Source organism: Periplaneta americana, chromosome 6, assembly GCF_040183065.1.
Source record: "Periplaneta americana isolate PAMFEO1 chromosome 6, P.americana_PAMFEO1_priV1, whole genome shotgun sequence".
NCBI classification, from domain to species: Eukaryota; Metazoa; Arthropoda; class Insecta; order Blattodea; family Blattidae; genus Periplaneta; species Periplaneta americana.
Genome location: NC_091122.1, coordinates 6838625 through 6853784, shown reverse-complemented (window position 1 = coordinate 6853784; position 15160 = coordinate 6838625). Strand labels below are relative to the sequence as shown.

Genomic DNA, 15160 nt, shown 5'->3' with positions numbered 1-15160 from the left:
GCAAGTACAAGCTTATAAATTGCTCTAGATACTGAAAACAAAACACTCTCTGAGCGATATGAGGGCTCGTCCAAGTATGTTTACAAATGATTAAGTGAATAATTTGTGGAAGAATAATTCTGTACATTAAAAATATTCCTAAATAACCTCCTTTTAAAGGACTGAAAATCAAGACTACCCAGGATGTCCAACGGCAGCGAATTCCAGGAGTGGTCCATGGCTATTGAGAAAGAACTCCAATACAGATAGCTATGTCTGATTATACGCACGCGCAATTGAAAATCTAGGATTTGCACCTGTAGCAGATGCTGACGTAATATTATAATTATTGACTCTGTTCTCAGTACGATTAGACAATTCAGCGAACTTCGAACCCAGAGCTTTTGTGTCGTAAGCCAAGTTTATATTCGTCACAACTTAGAGAATTGATCTTGTCAGATAGCAAGAATCTTGAAGAGCCTCTTGAAGTGTCTATGTACACAATTGCAACAGACAGCACATCAGTGCATAGTGACAGAGTTTATAGTAACGAGTACAGATTTAGCATTTAGCTCACAATTCTCTTTGCGTGCAATTGTCGTAGACATTGCGAATAAAAATTTGGTGTTATTTTGCGTTGCGAGAATGCTATTTGCGATACCTCTGCTGTTTATCTTTGATTCGAAATTTCTTAGATATTCACATATAATTTAGCAACGAAATAAATAACAACAAATATTTTTTTATCTGATGTCATTTGTTTTCAAATGACACTCTGCCATCTTTCTGCCAGTTCTTCATTTTGTCAGCTTAACATGTTTTAACATGGATTTAAATAGGGTTTAAGCTGGAAAATAAATAATTGTCGCAAAAATGCACAAATGAAAAATTATATTTGTGGAAATTGCGAAAAGCTTGTAAAATATTCTAAATAACTGTATTTATTTAGTTACTTATCTATTTATTTACCTTTTTATTTATTTATCTATTAATTTATTTATCTATTTATTTATTTATCTTTTTATTTATCTATTTATTTATCTATCTATTTATTTATTTATCTTTTTATTTATTTATCTTTTTATTTATTTATTTATCTATTTATTTATTTATCTATTTATTTATTTATCTATCTATTTATTTATCTTTTTATTTATCTTTCTGTTAATTTATTTATCTATTTATCTAATTATTTATTTATCTATTTATTTATCTATTTATTTAATTATTTATCTATTTATTTATATTTTTATTTATTTATTTATCTATTTATTTATTTATCTATTTATTTATTTACCTTTTTTTTTATTAATTTATCTATTTATTTATCTATTTATTTATCCATTTATCTATTTATTTATTTATCTATTTATTTATCTATTTATTTTTTATTTATCTCTTTTTTATTTATCTATTTATTTATTTATCTATTTATTTATCTATTTATTTATTTATCTATCTATTTATTTATCTTTTTATTTATTTATTTATCTATTTATTTATTTATCTATTTATTTATTTATTTATCTATCTATTTATTTATTTATCTCTTTATTTATTTCTCTATTAAGTTATTTATCTATTTATCTATTTATTTATTTATTTATCTATCTATTTATTTATCTTTTTATTTATTTATTTATCTATTTATTTATCTATCTATTTATTTATCTATTTATTTATTTATCTATTAATTTATCTTTTTATTTATTTATTTATCTATTTATTTATTTATATTTTTATTTATTTATTTATCTATTTATTTATCTATTTATTTATTTATTTATCTATTTATTTATTCATCTATTTATTTATCTATTTATTTATCTATTTATTTACTTATTTATCTTTTTATTTATTTATCTATTTATTTATTTATCTATTTATTTATCTATTTATTTATTTATCTATCTCTCTTTATTTATTTATCTTTTTATTTATTTATTTATCTATTTATTTATTTATCTATTTATTTATTTATCTATCTATTTATTTATTTATCTATTAATTTATCTGTCTATTTATTTATCTATTTATTTATTTATCTATTTATTTATCTATTTATTTATTTATTTATCTTTTTATTTATTTATTTATCTATTTATTTATTTATCTATTTATTTATCTATCTATTTATTTATTTATCTATTTATCTATGTATTTAATTATTTATTTATTTATTTATTTATTTATTTATTTATTTATTTATTTATTTATTTATTTATTTATTTATTTCATCAATCATTGTTCACGTCATGACGGATTAGATGTATTCCAATTCTTAATCCGCCATCACTCTGTATACAAATATAACACAAACTAATACATAATGAACCTGTAAGCATCCTCTGTTTACAATACTAATAGTAATAATAATAATAATAATAATAATAATAATAATAATAATGGGACGGCCTCCAGATATGGAGGGTAGCTGCGAATATATTGAATAAGCAGTCGCGGACAGCCGATGAGGGGTGGTCCTCCAGCTTGGGGGTTGGGCGAAGGGCTAACAACCCATCACCGTAAAAAACAGCTTGTTACGAAACCTTGAAATAAGCCTCGGAATGGGACTGATTCTCTGGCACGACCACAGCAAAGGAATAAGGTTTTGAGATTTGGTACTTGGAATGTTACAAGTCTGAGGGAGGTGGGATATGATGATAGAGAATGGATTAATCTTGCTCAGGATAGGGACCAATGGCGGGCTTATGTGAGGGCGGCAATGAACCTCCGGGTTCCTTAAAAGCCAGTAAGTAAGTAATAATAATAATAATAATAATAATAATAATAATAATAATAATAATATGTGTAGCTCTCGTATTTAAAACTCTCACTTTAGCTTTTTCACTTCTATGCTCAATCTCTTAAAATTATTCTGTTAACTTCATTGACTAATTTTCGTTGTTTCCTATCGTGTCTGACCACTCAACATATATAATTCCATATCTGTTAGAGCTTTGACTTTCTCTTCCCATGTAATTTTAACTCTCAAAAGAAATAAATAACTGTATAGCAAAATAAAATTAATAAGATTTACAGAAACAAAAAGTTATGTGATTTGTTTCTTGGAGTTTTATTACTTTCAATCTATCTTACCACACTCTAGGTATACTTATGTAAGTAAATCATTAGACGTAGGTGTGTTTAGAATCAATTACTGCTGAATTTACGTCACATTGTTATTGTTTAGTCAACTGTCAGAAGACAGGTTTGAACCTCATAAGTAACACCAATAAGACATCACTCAGGAGGCAACTAGGGCAGGGTAGGGTGGCCAGTTCCTTTCCCCCTCCATTGCATACATCGCCGACTAGCTACATATTACACTAGTCAGACTTCAGACATATACAAACAATTGTTCTTCCTCTGACACATCGTCAAGTGAGACGTACTGCCTGACAATAGATGTACATATCAGCCAGGACCTCAATCAGAGGTATACGTCACATTAAAGTACGTTATTTTATGAACACACTAAACATTGAAATTCTTTACGAGTAGGCCCCTCAAGATTTATTGTTACTCTTTTTACTGAAAGGTGGTTTCTAATTTCAGTCTTTACAAGATTCATGCAGCTAAATCCTCGCTCACAATTTACAGTATGCGATGGAATTATGTAAATCAATTAGAAGAAATTGTTCACTTAACTTACATGAATTGCACCAACTCTTTGAAATCCATTCCTGAACATCTATTCCTCAGTATATTTTTGAACATTGCCCCTGCCATTAGCATTTCATTTCAATTCAGATTAGTTCAAACACATTTCTGATTTAATTTTCTCCATCACCATCTTCTTTTCTGAAATCTAATATGGTTGTCGCATTTTTGCACATTTATATTGAAAGTTTGCTGCATTTTTAGAAGTCGAGTAGCAAAATGCGACAAATGCAACTGTGGCTGAAACCCTGGATTTAAACTACATTGTGATTCCCTCGCTAAGGGCCCCAAACTTTTGCCTATAAAACTGCCCAAATTGAGTCGAGGTTGTCGTTGATTTTAGATAATATGTCATTTATTTTGTGGAAGTTTATGTATACTTGAAGGTCGTCTGTGTAGACATAATTTCGCAGCAAAATAAAAAAGAGTACGATTGGTTACCGCCAAACAAGAAGTAAATCAAACAAGTGACAAACGGAAAGAAAAAATTTATATTCATATATAAGTCTGAAAATCATAAAACGTTATTAAATAATAACTAACAAAAATACAAAAGCTATTACAATTAAAGCCAGTACTTTAAGGATTTCAAGAATAATTTCCAAAATTTACGAGTAGAATAAATATTTAGTTAACATTTAAGCCACTATTATATCATGAAAACATCGAAAATTCCAAGAATGGGCTTTTATTCCAAAAAATAAATATTAATTTCTTCTTTACAGAGCTAGACTGCACTGTCTTTCTTTTTTTTTCCTACAAAGCCCTCTAATACAGTCAGAAATCCCAAGTGTATTTTTAATAACCCCCTCCGTACATTAAATCAACAATCTAACACAAACATTGATACAGATCACAGCTCCAGAAGAGAACATTGTTATCAGGACTCGAAAAAAAAAATGAAAATTTTATTTGGGTTCAAGGAGTCTGTCATGAGAGTCATATGTTAAAAAAAGAAATACACAAAATCACACTGGAATTTTAATATAATTATATTTCTTCCGTAAGATTTTCTCCTTGCTGAAGTGTCGAATTAAAAGTTCTCTCCGATTGGTTTGATGATGATGTCATGAATCTGAAAATAGATCAAATAAGAATCATAATAATACCACAGTCTAGTATATAGAGTCACGAAGCTTGGTTTATGAGGGTACTAGGAACAATAGACTGTGCAGGCACTATTTCACATTGTGTGTAATGAGACGATAGTAGCGATCCTAGTGGTTAGCAACTATGGATTCATATTTACTACGTATTAAGTTTCGTGATTGTATATATTAGACTGTGCTTTTAGTGTGGACGGAGTGTATAGTATTGTAGTTCATCATCTCTAAATGGGGAAGTGATGCGCAATAAATAATAATAATAATAATAATAATAATAATAATAATAATACCTACTTACTTACTTACTGGCTTTTAAGGAACCCGCAGGTTCATTGCCGCCCTCACATAAGCCAGCCATTGGTCCCTATCCTAAGCAAGATTAATCCATTCTCTATCATCATATCCCACCTCCCTCAAATCCATTTTAATATTATCCTCCCATCTACGTCTCGGTCTACCTAAAGGTCCTTTTCTCTCCGGCGTCCCAACTAACATTCTATATGCATTTCTGGATTCGCCCATACGAGCTACATGTCCTGGCCATCTCAAACGTCTGGATTTAATGTTCCTAATTATGTCAGGTGAAGAATACAATGCGTGCAGTTCTGTGTTGTGTAACTTTCTCCATTCTCCTGTAACTTCATCCCTCTTAGCCTCAAATATTTTCCTAAGCACCTTATTCTCAAACACCCTTAACCTATGTTCCTCTCTCAAAGTGAGAGTCCAAGTTTCACGACCATAAAGAACAACCGGTAATATAACTGTTTTATAAATTTTAACTTTCAGATTTTTTGACAGTAGACTGGATGATAAAAGCTTCTCAACCGAATAATAACAGGCATTTCCCATATTTATTCTGTGTTTAATTTCCTCCCGAGTATCATTTATATTTGTTACTGTTGCTCCAAGATATTTGAACTTCTCCACCTCTTCAAATGATAAATTTCCAGTTTTTATATTTCCATTTCGTAGAATATTCTGGTCACGAGACATAATTATATACTTTGTCTTTTCGGGATTTACTTCCAAACCTATCTCTTTACTTACTTCAAGTAAAATCGTTTGTGGATTTTCTCCTAACATATTCACGTCATCCGCATACTGTAGACAAGCAGCTGATGTAACCCGTTCAATTCTAAACCCTCTCTGTTATCCTGAACTTTTCTAATGGCATATTCTAAAGCGACGTTAAAAAGTAAAGATGATAGTGCATCTCCTTGCTTTAGCCCGCAGTGAATTGGAAACGCATCTGACAGAAACTGACCTATACGACTCTGCTGTACGTTTCACTGAGACACATTTTAATTAATCGAACTAGTTTCTTGGGAATACCAAATTCAATAAGAATATTATATAAAACTTCTCTCTTAACCGAGTCATATGCCTTTTTGAAATCTATGATGATAGAGACTGGATTAATCTTGCACAGGATAGAGACCTTTGGCGGGCTTATGTGAGTACGGCAATGAACCTGCGGGTTCCTTAAAAGCCATTTGTAAGTAATAATAATAATAATAATAATAATAATAATAATAATAATAATGAAATACGAAAGAAAATAAAATATATTATACTTCATCTCCAAATGGGAAAGTGTTACACAAAAATAATAATAATAATAATAATGTAAATAATAATAGTAATAATAATAATGATAATAATAATATTGATAATAATAATAATAATAATAATAATAATAATAATAATGTATGAAAGGAAATAAAATGTATTGTATTTCATAATCTCTAAATGGGGAAGTGTTACAGAAAAATAATAATAATAATAATAATAATGATAATAATAATAATAATGATAATAATAATAAGAATAATAATGATAATAATAATAATAATGAAGTATGAAAGGAAATAAAATGTATTGTATTTCATCATCTCTAAATGGGGAAGTGTTACATAAAAATAATAATAGTAATAATAATAATAATAATGATAATAATAGTAATAATAATAATAATTAATAATAATGAAGTATGAAAGAAAATAAAATGTATTGTATTTTATCATCTCTAAATGGGATAGCGTTACACAAAATAATAATAATAATAATAATAATAATAATAATAATAATAATAATAATAATAATAATAATGAAGTATGAAAGAAAATAATATGTATTCTATTTCATCATCTCTAAATGGGGAAGTGTTACACAAAAATAATAATAGTAATAATAATAATGAAGTATGAAAGGAAATAAAATATATTGTAGTTCATCATCTCTAAATGGGGAAGTGATACACAAAAATAATAATAATAATAATAATAATAATAATAATAATAATGAAGTATGAAAGAAAATAAAATGTATTGTATTTTATCATCTCTAAATGGGATAGCGTTACACAAAATAATAATAATAATAATAATAATAATAATAATAATAATAATGATAATAATAATAATTAATAATAATGAAGTATGAAAGAAAATAAAATGTATTGTATTTTATCATCTCTAAATGGGATAGCGTTACACAAAATAATAATAATAATAATAATAATAATAATAATAATAATAATAATGAAGTTTGAAAGGAAATAAAATGTATTGTATTTCATCATCTCTAAATGGGGAAGTGATACACAAAAATAATAATAATAATAATAATAATAATAATAATAATAATAATAATAATAATAATAATAATAATGAAGTATGAAAGAAAATAAAATGTATTGTATTTCATCATCTCTAAATGGGGAAGTGTTACACAAAAATAATAATAGTAATAATAATAATAATAATGGAGTGTTGAAGAAAATATAATGTGTTATAGTTCATCATCTCTAAATAGGGCAGTGTTAACGAAGTACTGTAGTGTATTATATATTTTAAATTGAGTGTCTTTTGTTCTAGGCTACGCACCTGCACGTGTGGTGGAGTGCCCAGCGCATAGACCACAGCGTCTGCTATGTCCCGGGGCTGCAGACTGACTGCTCTGTCATAGAACTCCTCGCCCACGCCTGACGCCTGCATGAATTCTGTTTTCACGATCCCTGGACTGATGCACTGCAACGATAGGTGAGTGTGACTATAGCTGTGTTTTTTAATCATGGAAGCTGTATGCGCAGATGTATCTTATAACATTTTAGACATATGAACTGCAATTACAGGCGAGAGCTGATAAAGGGATATTTATTATCATGCGCTGTAGATTCTCTCCACATTATGATTTGGACTAGTACAAGCGAAGTAATAATTATAGAGTCACCTACGTCTTAATTTTGGAAAGAACCGTGATACTCTTTATAATGATGCTGCAACGTAAGTGAGGAATATTATAGTACTTTCTTTCGTGGCTTTTAAAAGCGCAGAAAAGAGTCTCATGTAAGATGTGTTTAAGAGGCTTGAGATACCTACTCCGGATTTAACCCCTCCAGACTTCTACCTATGGGGAGCTCTAAAGGACACAGTGTACGCCACAAAACCACAAACATTAGAGGATCTGAGAGTTCAGACTGAACATGCCTGTAATGATATTCTATTAGCAACAATCCAGTTGGTATGTCGCTCTTTGTACGTCGTTGTTGGGAATGTAACGTGGCGAAAGGGGGCTATTTTGAACATGTACGGGCTTAAGAAATACAAAACCGCAAAAATCGTATTTCTGTCTCATCTCGTTGCTGGGAAATAGTGTTTCAAAATGTGTGTACATAAATTTGAGACACACTGTATATGAATTACATGCGAGATTAGACCTACAAAGTGGAGATAATTGCAGAGGTAGTGTTTACTTATCCATGAGTCATGCTACCAAATAGTAATATACGTTACAAGAGCGGTATGTTGACGTTTTCATGTTCGAGGAAAAGATTGAAAAAGCGAAACGTAATTGAGCTTTTTTAATTTCCGAGAACATGAAAACAAACATACCGCTCGTGTATCGTACATTATTTTGTGCGAAGATAATTTATTACGTACCTGAAAGACGAATTTCTAATTAGTTGCAATGAAATCTCCATCTTGGTTTCTGTTTAATGACGGCAACTTTAGAAAACAAAAATATCTATACTCCAGCAGGCCGTGATATACGTCTGTCTTTTTTTTCCCCCAGTCCATAAATGCGAACTTAAAACAAACGGTAAGGTTATGTAATGATTTATTTTTCATTCTAATATTTTAACAATATTATTATATAACATATTGCAGTAATAATATCGGCATCTGGAATCTTGTTGATTTTTTCACGGCTTCCTTAATGTTACTTGTATCAGGTATGCAATAAGTTTCGTGGAGTAGTAGACTTTACTTAATTTTTGCAAATATTTAAAAACAATAATTAACAGTGCAATTTAGGTGAAATTGCAGTGGTAAGTTTCCAATTTATAATTATTACTATGTTAAATGTCTCTAAAAATAATATGTTAAAAGCCTAAAGCAGTAAAATGAATGTCGCGCTTAAGCGGTAAGAAGAGGGAAATTGTTATGTGTGTTACGTTGGGAATACTGAATGTGGTATTTCACACTTACCGCGTATTGGTTCTGTGCGGAAAACAAGCAAATACGCACGATCTGGCACAAAAGTATGTTAATACACTTCGCCGCAGATTTCTTTTCGAGCCGCTGCCGTCGGTTCGAAATCCGTTCAAGACAAGGAGATTAATATTTCTTTTCTACTGATTTCTACATACTGACGTGGTTTTCCATCGCGCAGTCTGTGAAATCCTCCCTAATCTGTATCGCAACTTACAGTAACTCGAATCTTGGACTTCTGACTGCCCAGTTCTCTTCGAAGTCCCTCGGTAAGTGCTTTTACCGCGTGCTTTGAGGCGGAGTACATGCGCACTGGGAACTCCTGAGGAGGAACGGCGTGTCCCAAAACACTGAAAGAAAAAAAACTGACGCAGATGAAAAATGTTTCTATGCTCTGATTAAAGAGAGTCTTCAACAAGACCTTAAAAAAAAAAAAAAAAAAAAAAAAAAAAACATTTTTAATTTTTTACACTTTATGGAAGTAAGGTTGCATCATCATCTAAGCTGACACGAAAATGAATAGCCCAATGAGAAACTATACTACGGTCCACTGTAAACTCACCACAAACTCCACTCGGCTGTGAATTTCTGTGAGGTTTTGCCACATAAAGATTCGATCTTTGATCTTCAATCATCACAGTACCCGAGACCAGTGCTGCTCATCGGAGTGACTACTACCGTGGAGGAATCGGAGATTACGAATAAAGCTCTCCACCGGTGATCTCCGGTACTACCGTAGGTGGAACAGGGGACATACGGAGGGGTGCGGGGGTTCGGAGCGAAGCGACAGTTAGCTCAAGGACGACCGACGCGTACGGACTGACGGTAGATGTGAGTGGAATAAAATGGCACCAAATCGGATATCCGTAGCATGGAAATTCTTTAATTTAGTTGAAGGTAATAATAAAGTCGCACACTGTAAACTTTATGGGCGAATTTACTCTAAGGGTGGTGGAACTTCGAATTTGTTTGACCATTTGAAGCGCTCGCACAATCGCGAACTATAGTAAAAAACAAAGGAACCAAAGGTAAAACAAACAGAAAACAAAAATAGATAACTTTGGAAAAACGGCCTCTGGCCGGTCGAAATTTAAAAAAAAAATAAAAAAAAAAAACTTGATGAAAACAATTACGCAAAACATTTGATACGATTTCTTTTTAAATTGTTTTAGTGCTATTGTTCCCAAAGGCCCACAGTATAGGAAAAAGTCTTGAAATTTCTCTAAAACTTAACTTTCGAGGCAATAAAAAACATATGAAATATTTAAAAGACGACTTGAGTTATACACAAACTACATAAAAACCAATTCCAGATCGTTAAACAATGACAAAAGTGAAAAAACAACTATAAATGTTTTATATCTTAATATACAGGGCTTGAATAACAAAATGAATCTCCTGGAAACTTTTTTCAACTTAGACATCTATTCATTTTTATGTTTTACGGAGCATTGGTTGCGTGATTATAATATTGACTATATAAATTTCGATGGCTTTAAATTAGGTGATTATCTTAAAAGATCCAAGCATATTCATGGAGGATCGGCTATTTTTGTTAAAAGCAACTTAGAATTCAAACCAATGGAATTAAATGAATTAAAAAAAAATAATAATAATAATAATAATAATAATAATAATAATAATAATAATAATAATAATGATTTATTTAACCTGGCAGAGTTAAGGCCATACGGCCTTCTCTAACACTCAACCAGGAGTAAAGACTGCGTTGCAAAAACACTACAAATTAACAAATTACACTACAATTTTACACACAAAACTGAATAAGATAATAATAATAATAATAATAATAAAAAATAAACAACAAATAAGAAGAAATCAGACATAATATATAACATACAGAAAGAAAGAAAAAAGCATAATAATATGTGAACAGCAGGTCAAAATAAATGAGGCATACAAAAAAAAAGACAATTATTCATAATAATAATAATAATAATAATAATAATAATAATAAAGAAGAAGAATAGTAATAATGATAATAATAATAATACTAATAGTAGTAATAAAATAGTGCAGTACAAAGTATACAGTGAATACAATATTTCTAAGTACACACAATAAGGAAAATTAAGATTATATATAGCTCAACTTATCACATTAGAGATATAACATTATCGGAAAATATGAAAACAAAAATATAAAATAAGTTGAATATCATTAGAACATAAAAAAAATGTGAATACGTGGAAACATGCAATACAACACTTGTCATAATAGTAAGTTAGTTTGGCAACTCGTCATAAGATAATTTTCTAACTTGGATTTGAAAGAATTCAATGTTCGGCAGCCCTTGACTTCAGGCGGCAGAGAGTTCCAGTGACGAGAGGTAGCAACAGTGAAGGATGAGGAATACAGAGACGATGCGTGAAGTGGAATTTCTAGCGTGTTATCGCGTTGTGATCGAGTATTAATATTATGATAGCGAGAGAGAGTATGAAATCGAGCGAATAAATAATAGGGGGATGAAGAGTGCATAATTCGATATAAGAGAGAAAGTGAGTGCAGATTTCTCCTCTCATGTAACCTAAGCCATGATAACTTCTTGAAAGAAGATGAGATATGATCATAGTATCGAACATTACAAATGAAGCGGACGCACGCGTTATGAATACGCTGTAGTTTCTGAGCGGAATCAATCCTGAGATCACTGAACAAAACGTCGCAATAATCGAAGTGAGGCAGAATGAGTGTCTGTACCAGCGTCTGTTTTAATTTAGATGGATAATGATACAATCTTTTTAGTGAATGGAGAATAGAGAATGCCTTCTTACATGTATATTTAATATGCGTATCCCAATTTAGATTAGATTCGAAATGTACTCCGAGATTTTTTACGGTAGAGCTAAACGGGATGATTGTTTTATTCAGTTTCACAGGTGGAATATTCAGGTCGTTGACTTCAGGAATTAATCTACGGTTCGCGAACAGAAGTAATGATTGATTCATTTAAATTGATAATTATTTGCATTTATAGATCTCCTAGCGGTTCTTCAAATTTTTTTTAATACAACTCGAAAAGCTTCTTCAAACACTCGCAAAATGGCACAACTACACAGTAGTAATCGGAGGAGACGTAAACTCTGACTTTGATGTCTTAACAGATAAAACAACCGTACTTGACCTATTAAATCTATTAAGGCAATATAATTTCTATCCAGGAAATTATACTCCTACGAGAGGAAAAGCTTGCCTCGATAACATTTTTATAAATAGTCAGCAGGGAACATGCAACATTCTGGTAAATAACTTCCCATATTCAGACCATTCTGCTCTTACATTGAAATTACATATTCAATTGAGAAACGAATATAAACAACCTCAAATGGTTAATTTTTTTTTTACCACGGAAAGAGTAATGGAATTCTGTTATAATATAAACAATATTGATTGGGAATGCCTCTTTAATGTTAAAGACCCAATAGCTGCTCAAATTTTTAATACATTTTTTAATTTATTATTAGAATATTTTAATTTAACTTTCCCAATCAAGAAAGTAAAACTGAATAAAAGTAAAAAAACAACCAAACAAATGGTATTCAGAAGAATTAAAACAGATGAAAACCCAACTACTAATACTGCATCACATCAATAAGGTGACAGATCTGCCCATGGCTAAAAATCAATTAAATGAAATTAAGAAGCAGTACAGAAGCCAATTAACTCAAGCAAAACTGGATTATAATACCAAATTAATCGTAAACTCCGATAACAAGTGTAAAACTGCCTGGAATCTCATAAATAGAGAAAGATCCAGTAACACTCAAAATCATACAAAGAATCGTAATATATCGCCGGAAGAGTTCAATGAATTTTTCATTGACTCGGTGGACATAATCAAATCCAGAATTCAACGCTCTGAACTATCTCCTATGGATATACTAAACAGAAATGACAAAATCTCCTGTACTTTTAAATGGAAAGATGTCACCACCGAGCAGGTATGGGATACAATAAATACCTTGAAAAAATCAAATTCAAAAGACGTTTATGATATGTCAAATGATTTTTTAAAGAAAGTTAAAAATTCCATATATATATTCCTCTAACACATATGATCAATATTTGTCTACAACAAGGCATATTTCCCGATCAACTAAAAATTTCGAAAGTAATCCCAAAATATAAAAAAGGCAATAGAACATGTCCAAGTAGTTGCAGGCCAATCTCTATCATTCCTGCGTTATCTAAAGTATTTGAATATGTAATTTTCAATCAAATTTATGATTATTTTGAAAATTCAAATCTATTTAGTACTAACCAATTTGGCTTTAGGAAAAGTAAATCAACAAATGATGCAATTGAGCTTTTAATAACGGAAATTTTAAGAAATTTTGAAAATAGGTCACCAGTTAATGCTACATTCTGCGATCTCACTAAAGCGTTCGATTGTGTTGATCATAATTTAATTTTATCAAAATTAGAATTTTATGGTATTCGAGGGAACACACTAAATATTTTTAGAACCTATCTTCATGGGAGAAGTCAATTAGTTGCTATAGGTGAAAATTGGTAAAGTCTCACCACTACACATTATGGGGTTCCTCAAGGGTCAATAATTGGTCCCCTATTATTTTTAATAGCAATAAATGATCTTCCTGAATTCATTAAAGCAATAACAATTCTGTATGCAGATGACACTACTTTCCTATGTTCTTCCTCTGCTCTAAATCAATTACATGCTCTCAACAACGACACTCTATCACAGAAGGCTTTATGGTTTGAATCTAATGGCTTCTTGCTTAATCAAGAAAAAACCATCAACTTAACTTTCAGCCTAAACTATCTAATAAATAAGGACAACAAACTCAACTATACAAAATTTCTGGGACATTTTATAGACTCCAGTTTAACATGGGATAAGCACATCGAATACATATGCACAAAGCTATCAAGAGTTTTATATTTGCTAAAGAAATTATCTACTTGCATTTCTCAAAATTATTTAAGATGTGCCTACTTTTCTTTCTTTCAGTCGATAATTCGATATGCCCTAATTTTCTGGGGAAATGGAACCAAAATTGGAAGCGTCTTGATTTTACAAAAGAAGGCCATTAGAATTTTATGTAAATCAAATTATCTGGAACATTGTCGGCCACTTTTCAGACAATCACGGATTTTAACAATCATAAATTTGTATATATATATATGATCTAGTACTTTACACTCGACAAATATCGACAATTACTCATTAGTGGCCAATTTACGAAACAGTTTAAGGATGGATCTGTTGTAATATCGAGAAAAAATAGAGGTTTCTTATGTTTTCTTCAAGCCACAGAGTGACAACTGTGTTTTATTGCCTGCAATAAACTGTTATTGTTAGGAGTGGTCCCTTTTATTAGGGTTGGATGACTGCAGTTTGTGTGGAAGATGTTTTGTTTATATGCTTCTTCACGCTGCTTGTGTGTAATATAAATATAGATAGATGAAAGGAACTTGTAAAAATATTTGAGAACTTCAGTTGATTAGATGTGTTCGTCAGAATAAGTTGTTATCCGAGTGCTTAAAAGACATTACACAATGGGAAAGAAAGCAGTATCTGAACTGTCTCCAGACGCCTCACATCTGCTGGGATGCTGTCTCGTATTGCTACGAGGAAACGCCTCCTCACTCCGCAGAATCGCCAAGCCCGCTACGACTGGTGTAAAGATCATCTGGATTGGACTGTGGAGAAGTGAAGCACCGTAATTTTCAGTGATGAATCGTCATTTCAACTCTTCCCCAGCAGCCCTACAAGAATCCGGAGACAGGCTGACGAAAAGTACAGTCCAGGTTGTGTTGCACCTCGAGTTCAGAAGGGAGGAGGTTCAGTGATGGTGTGGGGTTGTTTTTGTGCAAAGGGAATGGGAGAACTGGCATTTGTGGAAGGTACTGTCAACTCAGACACTTATATTC

General features: G+C 30.9%; 1 protein-coding gene across 1 annotated transcript in view; it reads right to left on the bottom strand.

Annotated features, from left to right (window-relative positions):
• Positions 1-3482: 3482 nt before the first annotated feature.
• Positions 3483-15160, bottom strand: part of LOC138700933 (dehydrogenase/reductase SDR family member 11-like) — a 28338-nt gene continuing 16660 nt past the window's right edge. Inside the window, exons 4-6 of the mRNA XM_069827373.1 lie at positions 9459-9591; positions 7634-7777; positions 3483-4717 (exon numbers count right to left, since the gene is read on the bottom strand). Coding sequence (XP_069683474.1) covers positions 4676-4717; positions 7634-7777; positions 9459-9591 — 319 coding nt within the window. The 3' untranslated portion in view covers positions 3483-4675. The remainder of the gene's footprint in view (positions 4718-7633; positions 7778-9458; positions 9592-15160) is intronic.